The 12482-nt window shown below is 37.9% G+C and overlaps 1 protein-coding gene across 3 annotated transcripts in view; it reads right to left on the bottom strand.

Moving 5' to 3' along the window:
• Faf1 (Fas associated factor 1) overlaps nt 1-12482 on the bottom strand; it is a 363928-nt gene that overhangs the window by 32166 nt on the left and 319280 nt on the right. For all 3 annotated transcript variants that reach the window (NM_130406.2, XM_063287104.1, XM_039109189.2), the window contains 2 exons: nt 5896-5976; nt 4557-4634 (listed from right to left, as the gene is read on the bottom strand). In NM_130406.2, coding sequence (NP_569090.2) covers nt 4557-4634; nt 5896-5976 — 159 coding nt within the window. The remainder of the gene's footprint in view (nt 1-4556; nt 4635-5895; nt 5977-12482) is intronic.

Raw genomic sequence — 12482 nt, 5'->3', positions numbered from 1 at the left:
CCAATCTTGGCAGGACCAAGGGCTTCTCCTTCCCTGGTGTCCAACATGGCCACCCTCTGCTACATATACAGTTGGAGTCATGGGTCAGTCCATGTATAGTTTTTGGGTAGTGGTTTATTCCCTAAGAGCTCTGGTTGGCTGGCATTGTTGTTTTTATGAGGATGCAAGCCCCTTCAGCTCCTTCAATGCTTTCTGTAACTCCTCCAATGGGGATCCTGTTCTCAGTTCAATGGTTTGCTGCTAGCATTCGCCTCTGTATTTGACATGCTCTGACTGTGTCTCTCAGGAGACAGCTGTATCTGGCTCCTGTCAGCATGCACTTCTTAGTTTCATCAATCTAATCTAGTTTTGGTGGATATATATACATACACACACACACACACACACACATACACACATATATATATATATGTATGTACACACACACACACACGCACCACACATGTATGGGCCACATGTGGGGTAGGCTCTGAATGGCGATCTTTCAGTCTCTGCTCCAAGCTTTGCCTCCATATCCCCTCCTATGAATATTTTTGTTCCCTTTAATCAAGTCATCTCTCCAGCCCCAAGACTTATTTTATGGATCATAACTGGTGTTACTACTAAGGAATCTTTGCTTAACCAAAGGTCTTGAAGATTTTTCTCTTGTTTTTCCTAGAACTTTAATGACTACATGAAGTCTTAAACTCTGAGACTATGTCCTCTAATCTTGTTCCTTTTTCATTATTGTTTCAACCACTTCTAGTCTTCTTCATATGCATTTTAGGAAGTTTGTCAGTTTTGAGGTGAAATTCTACAGAGATTTAACTGAGCTCAATCTAAGATGTTAGTTTTTATTTTGAGGTTGAAGCTAATTTAGGAAGCATCATGCAATAATTGCAAAAGGATTGATTAAGACTATGTGAAAGGTTAAAAACAGGAACATGGGCTCAAGTCAGGTGGCCTTTGGATAAGTTTGGTAGTAGCAGTTATCAGAAACATCTGAGTTTTGTAAATATCTCTGAAGTAGATGAAAACGCATAATCATTAAGACAGGTGAGGTTTGTGAGTCTTATTAGCAATGTCAGTGAAGATGATGGGCTAGCAATTCTCAAGAGAATGTGTCAAGGCTCCTACTAATATAATTTCTGCTTCCTTCCTCCTCCTCTTCCTTTCTTTTCTTTTTCTCCATGTAGCTCTGGTTGTTCTGGAACTCACTATGTATACCAAGCTGGCTTTGAACTCACAGAGATCCACCTGCCTCTGCTTCCCAAGATCTGGGATTAAAGGTGAGTGCCACCATTACCTGACATAATTTCTGTTCTCTTGCCTTCAATATTACTTAATTTTTTTCTATTTCAGGAGGCATCAAAGCTTAAAAGAAAGGAAAATAAGATAGGAAAAAGCATACTTGGGGAAAAAAAAACTAGTAAAAGTGATTAATTTTGTGTTAATTCTTTCCATCAATAATTCTTTAAAATGTGGCTCTTTCAAGAACAGCTTTAATAAGTGAACTGTTCTCTAAGTTTGTTCTGTACTGTTCTTTAGCAAACTCTGTGCCTTTCTCCATGTATTCACATCTAAAGCCTCTCCCCTGGCTCTCCATCCAACAATGAATCCAGTCAAACTGCCATTCTGCTTCATGTCATGCTGGGTATCCAGCCACCCTGTCCTCTGTGAAGTCTTCCTTGTGTCTTTCTACGTTTAGAAGCTGTCTTCTTTCTCCACACATTTTCAGCACTCTACTGTCTTAATGATTTTTTATAAAATACACTGCTATCTTTACCTGTTTATTTTATATTTGTCCATTTCCTCACATCACATCATCACAAGATAATGAGCTCCTTGATGGCTGAACTTACATTTAAAACATGGTAAGTTATATAAGTAATATAACTTATAATACGTAAACAACTAATTTAATGACCCACTGCCGATTCCTATGTTTAACAGCTGGAATGCATATACAAGTAGAATTATCTCTCATCTAAAATGCTTGGGGCTAAAATGTTTTAGTTTTCAGAGGTTTCTGATTTGGGGATATTTGCATATATGTGCAGTCTTCTATAAGAAGATATATATGACTTATAAATACTTGAAAAATAAAATTATAGCCTAGGATAAATTATGTAAATTATATGAAGAAAGTATATATACTATTATGCTATCAATAACATGTGTAGTGAATTTTTGTGTACTTAAAATTTTTTTTATTTTTATTTTTTTTAATTCTTTTAAAATTATTTTTATTTTATGTGTTATGCTTCCATGTGTGTCTGTGTACTACGTGGGTATGTGCCCAGTGTTTACAGAAGCCAGAAGAGGGTGCTGGATTCCCTAGGATTAGAGTTATAGTCGGTTATGAGCTACCATGTGGGTGCTGGGAACCTAGACCCTCTGTTAGAGTAAGTAGACAGTGCTCTTAGCCACTGTGTCATTTCTCCAGGCCAAATTATATAGTCTTGACATTTGAGCAAACTAGTATGGTTAAAGATATCATATTAAGAAAGAGAGAGGGCAAACTGGCTCATACCTGTAATTTCAGTACTTAAAAGGGCAGAAGCAGGTTGATCTCTAAGTTCAAGACTAGTCTGGTTTATACTACCTGTTCTGGCCTAGGTAGTATGACTGTCTCAAAAACAAACAAATGAATAACAAAACAAATCAAAATATGGGAGGGAGGTTGGGAACATGTGTGAAAGAGGGCATAAAAGAGCAGGAATCTCTCAAGTTTTTAAACTGTATTCTTTTAAAAATTTTAAAACTATATTTACTTATTACATTAATTGATCAATTGTGTGTGTGTGTGTGTGTGTGTGTGTGTGTGTGTGTGTGTGTGAGAGGGGGGGGGGAGCACATGTATGGAGGTCAGAGAACAACTGTGGGAGTCAGTTCTCTATTTCCAACACATAGGGTCTAAGGATCAAATTCAAGTAGTCAGGCTTGGTGTCATGTATCTTTACTTGATAAGTCATCTCAACCCTTTAAACACTATTCCTTGAAATAGCTTAAAAGGATAGTGGATATAAAGTCTAGAAAATTCCAACATATACGGCTACTCTAGACACAAACGATGATGGCACATGGTCTTAGACTTCAAGGGAGTATGGGGAAGGGCATAAACTTTATAGTCATGAAGATCTAGGTGAGAAGCTCAGGTGTTTCTATTTCTACACATGACTTACTGAGCTTCATGTCTCTTACCTGTGAAGACAACTCTATAAGTTGTGACTTGTTCTCATGATTACTAATAAGCATAGTCAAAACAGCCACAGAGTTAAGACAAATGCAGGTCAATGAACTGTTTCCTGTCTAGAGAACCAGGGCTTGCATATGTGGCAGAAACTTAGTAAGTGTCAGATCATGGACAACATGTCATTCAAGATCTGATTCAAATATTACTTCTTACACTGTCTGTCCATCAAAGCTACGAAAGATGTTTTCCCTCTGTGCCTTATTTCAAAAACATTTTGTTTTTATTTACACTATGCCACTTAGTACATTTTCCCCCTGCTGATTTTGCTCTTCTTTAGAGACATGTTGTATATTCTTGCTAAGATTTAATTTGTTGTTGTAGGCAGAGAGCGTTTTATTATCATTTGTTTTCCTTCATGTTTGGTAAAATTCTTGTTGTTGTTATTGTTATTTTTTAATGTGGGAAAGAGTAGATATGCCAAAAAAAGAAAAGAAAGAAAGCAAGCAAGCAAGCAAGCAAGCAAGCAAGCAAGCAAGCAAGCAAACAAGCAAGCAAGCATGAATAAAGAGTAGACAGATCATCCTCTAGCCTCTAGCAGTGTGTGTGCATGAGTGCACGCGCACATGCACACATACCCACAGACACATACAGACAACACACACACACACACACACACACACAGAGAGAGAGAGAGAGAGAGAGAGAGAGAGAGAGAGAGAGAGAGAGAGAGAGAGAGAGGGGCAGGCAGAGGCAAGTGAAATAAGTAAATAACTGAAAGGACAGCATCTTTTACCAAGTATGATAACTAATCCATTTTCTCAGTTAGACCTCTAGGCATTTTATAACTTCTCAGATAGCTTCTTCTTTTTTAATAAGTGAACCAAGTTACTGACCTCATGTCTAGAAAAGCATTCTAAATATATATCTGAAAGAATCACCTGATGCTCTTTCCCTTACTCCTCCTACACGTAGGCATCCATTTATCTCAATGATGTAGACAAAAGGAAAATAACAGCTGAACAAGCTAGAGGCTCAATCCAAGACACTGTAGAAGCAACACTATTTTTGATGGGTAAAGTTTAGGGAAAGGATAGAAATATTGATAGTATATTCTCAGGGTAAGAAAATATAAAAATGGTGGGAAGTGCTATTTAAGGCAACAAAAGGGGGATAAAAACAAAGATAAAAGAAAACAGTGAATCTAATACTTTATCAAGTTTTTAAATAAGTGTTCCTCACACTAGATCAAGGAATAATTCTTCTGAAGACAGGTTTGGTCTCTAATACCAAAATGATCTCAGGAAAAGCAAAATTGTGTTATAAAAATATCAAGAGCCTCACAAGCAAGTGCAATAGTACTGCTTTCTTAAATTACGCCTACCTCGCGTTCCTCTTCTTGCTCTTTGCGAATCTGCTCCAAACGAAACTGTTCTGCCATCTCTCTCTCATGAGCTTCTCTCTGATGATACAATGAACAAGGAGTAAATATTTAATAAACATCTATATAAAAATAATAAAACAAAGGAATCAAGCTCATATAGGATTGTGATAAATGTTTAACAGAGTACTGAACTCTGCTATGAGGAACTTTATTTTTATTGTATTATGTGATTCAACTGGGTTGCTCCTTCTGGGATGCAGGAGAAGAAAAAGAAAAACGCTGTATCTAAAGGGCTTATTCAACATAATCTACATGGCATGGGCAGTGTGGTAATAGCAATTTTTTTTCTGGAATAAGAATAGAAATAGCATCAACACCACAAAAGCTGAACTAAGCATGGTGACACTAGATCCTAGCACTCTGAAGGAAGTAGCAGGAGGATCAGAAGTACATTTATTCTTGGCCATATAGCAAATTAAAGGCCAACCCAGAATACAGAGACTGTCTCTAAAACCAAATTACACCAAACCAACAACAACTTCCCACTCCACAAAAAACCATCAGAACACTTCTTTTGTTCCCCACTTTTGATTTGTCCCCTCCTCCGTCTCTCTCTGTCTCTCTCTGTGTCTCTGTCTGTCTCCATGCCTTGATACTTTCTGAAGGCTAGCTTGTTCGGCCTCCTGTTCCTCTGTGTAGTTCATTTAGATCACATTAGGAAACATCCCCAGCATATTCCCATTTGCTGGCTCTCCAAAAAAGCTAGGATATATTTTTTTCCCTTTCCACTGAAACTTAGCTCATGAACATTCAAAATTCAGTGGTTCTCTGATGCCTTGTAGGACACTTGCTTTAGGAGACAGAAGTTAAATTTTGGGCAGGTAAGTGACTTAGCAGCGAAGGGTGCCTTCTGCTACATCTGACAACCTGAAGTAGATTCCTACAAGGTCAAAGGAAAGAACTAACTCTTTCAAGGTGTCCTCTGACTTCTACACTCTGGCATACACATAGAAATCAATACATGTAAAAACCCCTGTGGGTTATATCATTCGCTAATTATAAAACAAATAAAAGAGATACTAGGCTAATTTTATTACCATTTTTATGATTCTGATACAACTTATTTTGTCAAAATGAATGATGATTTGAGAATTATGGGTAGAACTATTTTCTGTATAGCTGATCCTAGCTTTCTCTAATGAAAATTTAACATTTTTTTTTTAGGGTTTTAAGTGATGAGAGAGAGAGAGGGGGGGGGGGGAGGGGGAAGGGCATTTGGACAACCAAAGACTATTTAGAATTCAGTTCTATATTCCAGAAGAAACTTAACCAAACTTACCTTTGCCCTGTCGGCTTCAAGGGAAAGGCGATAAGCCTCATCTTGCTCTCTCTTCACATTTTCTCTGGCTTCACGTTCATCCTTAAATAAACGATTCAGATAGGGTTTCATAATTTTTTTTAAAAGGAAAACTCTTTTTTTAAACACATGTATATATTACAATTAAATAAAGCCTTTAAAGTATACAGAACATGCGGACAAGCAAGATGAACAAGCTAGCTCTACTATTTATAAACTGACCATGTGACTGTAAGCTTCAGAACACCTCCATTTCCTTTACAGAGCACTGAAATACTGTATGTCTGATAAGGCTACTGTGAGAATTAACTGTAGTAGCATATGAATTGTAGTACAGCATAGAATACTTCTCCCCTTGGTACTAAGGACTGGGAAGACTTTTTTAAAAAAAGGCTGAACCCTTATGAACCTCATTTCACACAACATCATTACAATTTCACTTGTTAAGACAAACAATCTCTTTTGGTTACTAGGCGCCTCCCTGCTTCATCCATACTTGAACTATACAGCAATCAGAAGTCATCTGGGTTAAAATCTGTTACAATATTTTGTGTGTGTAATAGAATTAAGTGAAGTCACAGAAAGAAATCACGTTTTCTCTCATATGCAGAATCTAGCAAAAAAAAATATGTGCATGTGGTACACTTCATGTTTTAACATGAAGAAGAGAGAGGCAGAAAGGCTAAACATAAGAGGCTGGCTAGCCAATATGCTCTAGAGACCCTGCTTCCAACTTCTCAGCCCTGGAGTTGCAAACTGTAGTGATGAGCGTGTGCTGGGGATCTGAATTCAGATCCTCATGCTTGTGAAGCACTTGCCTGACAGAGCGATAGCCATGTTCTCTTCTTGAATATTTTAGCTTCTAGAGTATACCATCTGCCTATATTGACCTCATGGCTTTATAAGAAATTAAAGCTTAATTAACAATTTTTTATTTGTAAGATCCATTGGAGTATCCAATATACACATACCATGCTTGGCTACATTTAATTTAACAAATAACTGCACACATAGGAGTGCAGGTTTCTCTTTCAGTTACTGCTTCATTAAACTAGAAAATATACAGTCATAAATATTTGCCCACTTCCGACTCTAATTGGAAATTTCATTTCTCTTTCTTTCCCTTTCCGATTAGCTATGTGCTTTCTCAAGCTGAAGTGTACGTTCAGCATTCTCTTAGGCGTTCTCTCTGATACCTAGTCAAGACTGGTCTTCTCCATAAGGCCTTCTAATTCCAATATTTAGGTAACTATAAAGCAAAAACAGATATAGTAATACAAGGAAACAAAAATTATTCACAAAAATGGGCCTTGAAACACACAAGAGAGTATATTTTGCAGTATATTTTAACTATGAAGACATATTTCCCTCTAACTATATTTTTACCAACTGAAATGGATTAATTTTTCACTCCACTCTTTTTAATGAGGTTTTATGGTGACTTAATGGAATCAACAAGGCAAATTCTGTTTTGCTTACATGTTCCTTCAATTAATTTATTATTCTGTAAATACCTTTCCTTAAACCATATTCAAATTTATACATAACAGTCCCTTAGATATTCATCTAAACGAGTTACTCTGTATTCTGGTTTCTTCACCGGTTCTGAGGAGGAGCAATGGGTGGGCTAGCACACTTGGGCACAATTCCTGGTGCAGCCAATGGCAATCTACATGAATGTGTAAATGTTTTCTTTTTTAAATGTTAATTAAAGCATCAAACTCTTACAGATCTTGTGTGCCCATGGATAAACATGCATTCTGCTGCCTACAGGAAACACATCTCAGAGACAAAGACAAACACTACCTCAGAGTCAAAGGCTGGAAAACAACTTTCCAAGCAAATGGTCAGAAGAAGCAAGCTGGAGTAGCCATTCTAATATCAAATAAAATCAATTTCCAACTAAAAGTCATCAAAAAAGATAAGGAAGGACACTTCATATTCATCAAAGGAAAAATCCACCAAGATGAACTCTCAATCCTAAATATCTATGCCCCAAATACAAGGGCACCTACATACGTAAAAGAAACCTTACTAAAGCTCAAAACACACATTGCACCTCACACAATAATAGTGGGAGATTTCAACACCCCACTCTCATCAATGGACAGATCATGGAAACAGAAATTAAACAGTGATGTCGACAGACTAAGAGAAGTCATGAGCCAAATGGACTTAACGGATATTTATAGAACATTCTATCCTAAAGCAAAAGGATATACCTTCTTCTCAGCTCCTCATGGTACTTTCTCCAAAATTGACCATATAATTGGTCAAAAAACGGGCCTCAACAGGTACAGAAAGATAGAAATAATCCCATGCGTGCTATCGGACCACCACGGCCTAAAACTGGTCTTCAATAACAATAAGGGAAGAATGCCCACATATACGTGGAAATTGAACAATGCTCTACTCAATGATAACCTGGTCAAGGAAGAAATAAAGAAAGAAATTAAAAACTTTTTAGAATTTAATGAAAATGAAGATACAACATACTCAAACTTATGGGACACAATGAAAGCTGTGCTAAGAGGAAAACTCATAGCGCTGAGTGCCTGCAGAAAGAAACAGGAAAGAGCATATGTCAGCAGCTTGACAGCACACCTAAAAGCTCTAGAACAAAAAGAAGCAAATACACCCAGGAGGAGTGGAAGGCGGGAAATAATCAAACTCAGAGCTGAAATCAACCAAGTAGAAACAAAAAGGACCATAGAAAGAATCAACAGAACCAAAAGTTGGTTCTTTGAGAAAAATCAACAAGATAGATAAACCCTTAGCCAGACTAACGAGAGGACACAGAGAGTGCGTCCAAATTAACAAAATCAGAAATGAAAAGGGAGACATAACTACAGATTCAGAGGAAATTCAAAAAATCATCAGATCTTACTATAAAAACCTATATTCAACAAAATTTGAAAATCTTCAGGAAATGGACAATTCCCTAGACAGATACCAGGTATCGAAGTTAAATCAGGAACAGATAAACCAGTTAAACAACCCCATAACTCCTAAGGAAATAGAAGCAGTCATTAAAGGTCTCCCAACCAAAAAGAGCCCAGGTCCAGACGGGTTTAGTGCAGAATTCTATCAAACCTTCATAGAAGACCTCATACCAATATTATCCAAACTAGTCCACAAAATTGAAACAGATGGAGCCCTACCGAATTCCTTCTATGAAGCCACAATTACTCTTATACCTAAACCACACAAAGACACAACAAAGAAAGAGAACTTCAGACCAATTTCCCTTATGAATGTCGACGCAAAAATACTCAATAAAATTCTGGCAAACCGAATCCAAGAGCACATCAAAACAATCATCCACCATGATCAAGTAGGCTTCATCCCAGGCATGCAGGGATGGTTTAATATAAGAAAAACCATCAACGTGATCCATTATATAAACAAACTGAAAGAACAGAACCACATGATCATTTCATTAGATGCTGAGAAAGCATTTGACAAAATTCAACACCCCTTCATGATAAAAGTCCTGGAAAGAATAGGAATTCAAGGCCCATACCTAAACATAGTAAAAGCCATATACAGCAAACCAGTTGCTAACATTAAACTAAATGGAGAGAAACTTGAAGCAATCCCATTAAAATCAGGGACTAGACAAGGCTGCCCACTCTCTCCCTACTTATTCAATATAGTTCTTGAAGTTCTAGCCAGAGCAATCAGACAACAAAAGGAGATCAAGGGGATACAGATCGGAAAAGAAGAGGTCAAAATATCACTATTTGCAGATGACATGATAGTATATTTAAGTGATCCCAAAAGTTCCACCAGAGAACTACTAAAGCTGATAAACAACTTCAGCAAAGTGGCTGGGTATAAAATTAACTCAAATAAATCAGTTGCCTTCCTCTATACAAAAGAGAAACAAGCCGAGAAAGAAATTAGGGAAACGACACCCTTCATAATAGACCCAAATAATATAAAGTACCTCGGTGTGACTTTAACCAAGCAAGTAAAAGATCTGTACAATAAGAACTTCAAGACTGTGAAGAAAGAAATTGAAGAAGACCTCAGAAGATGGAAAGATCTCCCATGCTCATGGATTGGCAGGATTAATATAGTAAAAATGGCCATTTTACCAAAAGCGATCTACAGATTCAATGCAATCCCCATCAAAATACCAATCCAATTCTTCAAAGAGTTAGACAGAACAATTTGCAAATTCATCTGGAATAACAAAAAACCCAGGATAGCTAAAGCTATCCTCAACAATAAAAGGACTTCAGGGGGAATCACTATCCCTGAACTCAAGCAGTATTACAGAGCAATAGTGATAAAAACTGCATGGTATTGGTACAGAGACAGACAGATAGACCAATGGAATAGAATTGAAGACCCAGAAATGAACCCACACACCTATGGTCACTTGATTTTTGACAAAGGAGCCAAAACCATCCAATGGAAAAAAGATAGCATTTTCAGCAAATGGTGCTGGTTCAACTGGAGGGCAACATGTAGAAGAATGCAGATCGATCCATGCTTATCACCCTGTACAAAGCTTAAGTCCAAGTGGATCAAGGACCTCCACATCAAACCTGACACACTCAAACTAATAGAAGAAAAACTAGGGCACTGGAAAAAATTTCCTGAACAAAACACCAATGGCTTATGCTCTAAGATCAAGAATCGACAAATGGGATCTCATAAAACTGCAAAGCTTCTGTAAGGCAAAGGACACTGTGGTTAGGACAAAACGGCAACCAACAGATTGGGAAAAGATCTTTACCAATCCTACAACAGATAGAGGCCTTATATCCAAAATATACAAAGAACTCAAGAAGTTAGACCGCAGGGAAACAAATAACCCTATTAAAAAATGGGGTTCAGAGCTAAACAAAGAATTCACAGCTGAGGAATGCCGAATGGCGGAGAAACACCTAAAGAAATGTTCAACATCTTTAGTCATAAGGGAAATGCAAATCAAAACAACCCTGAGATTTCACCTCACACCAGTGAGAATGGCTAAGATCAAAAACTCAGGTGACAGCAGATGCTGGCGAGGATGTGGAGAAAGAGGAACACTCCTCCATTGTTGGTGGGATTGCAGACTGGTAAAACCATTCTGGAAATCAGTCTGGAGGTTCCTCAGAAAATTGGACATTGAACTGCCTGAGGGTCCAGCTATACCTCTCTTGGGCATATACCCAAAAGATGCCTCAACATATAAAAGAGACACGTGCTCCACTATGTTCATCGCAGCCTTATTTATAATAGCCAGAAAATGAAAAGAACCCAGATGCCCTTCAACAGAGGAATGGATACAGAAAATGTGGTACATCTACACAATGGAATATTACTCAGCTATCAAAAACAACGAGTTTATGAAATTCGTAGGCAAATGGTTGGAACTGGAAAATATCATCCTGAGTGAGCTAACCCAATCACAGAAAGACATACATGGTATGCACTCATTGATAAGTGGCTATTAGCCCAAATGCTTGAATTACCCTAGATCCCTAGAACAAACGAAACTCAAGACGGATGATCAAAATGTGAATGCTTCACTCCTTCTTTAAATGAGGAAAAAGAATACCCTTGGCAGGGAAGGGAGAGGCAAAGATTAAAACAGAGACTGAAGGAACACCCATTCAGAGCCTGCCCCACATGTGGCCCATACATATACAGCCACCCAATTAGACAAGATGGATGAAGCAAAGAAGTGCAGACCGACAGGAGCCGGATGTAGATCTCTCCTGAGAGACACAGCCAGAATACAGCAAATACAGAGGCGAATGCCAGCAGCAAACCACTGAACTGAGAATAGGTCCCCTGTTGAAGGAATCAGAGAAAGAACTGGAAGAGCTTGAAGGGGCTCGAGACCCCAAAAGTACAACAATGCCAAGCAACCAGAGCTTCCAGGGACTAAGCCACTACCTAAAGACTATACATGGACTGACCCTGGACTCTGACCTCATAGGTAGCAATGAATATCCTAGTAAGAGCACCAGTGGAAGGGGAAGCCCTGGGTCCTGCTAAGACTGAACCCCCAGTGAACTAGTCTATGGGGGGCGGGCGGCAATGGGGGGAGGGTTGGGAGGGGAACACCCATAACGAAGGGGAGGGGGGAGGGGGATGTTTGCCCGGAAACCGGGAAAGGGAATAACACTCGAAATGTATATAAGAAATACTCAAGTTAATAATAAAAAAAAAAGAATAATCTTGCCCCTTTGTACATTTGCACTATGTAAATATTTAAGATGTTTAAAATTTTAATTTGACCTTATTTTTTCTCACTTAACCTCTTTGAAATTAGTTTTGGTTTCAGGAAATTCTGTTCTTTCCCTTTAAAGCATTTATTAAATAGCAATTGTGTATCATAGTTATTTATTCAATATATAGAGTCCTTCCTATGATACAGAGTAAGCATCACAAAGAAGAGAGTTTGTCTATATTATATACTGCTGTATTTTACATGCTCCTGATAGTTTCTGAGAGGTGTTTATTAAGTGTAGATTAAGTAAATACATGTAACAGTATGTGTGTGTCTGTGTGTTTGCTAGAGGTGCACTCATCTTTGTCAAGTCTTCTGCTATTGCACTAAACCTTAG

The sequence above is a fragment of the Rattus norvegicus genome, chromosome 5 (genome assembly GCF_036323735.1).
Source record: "Rattus norvegicus strain BN/NHsdMcwi chromosome 5, GRCr8, whole genome shotgun sequence".
Taxonomy (NCBI): domain Eukaryota; kingdom Metazoa; phylum Chordata; class Mammalia; order Rodentia; family Muridae; genus Rattus; species Rattus norvegicus.
The sequence above is the reverse complement of the archived record's forward strand: the minus strand, read 5'-3'. Positions and strand labels throughout refer to the sequence as shown.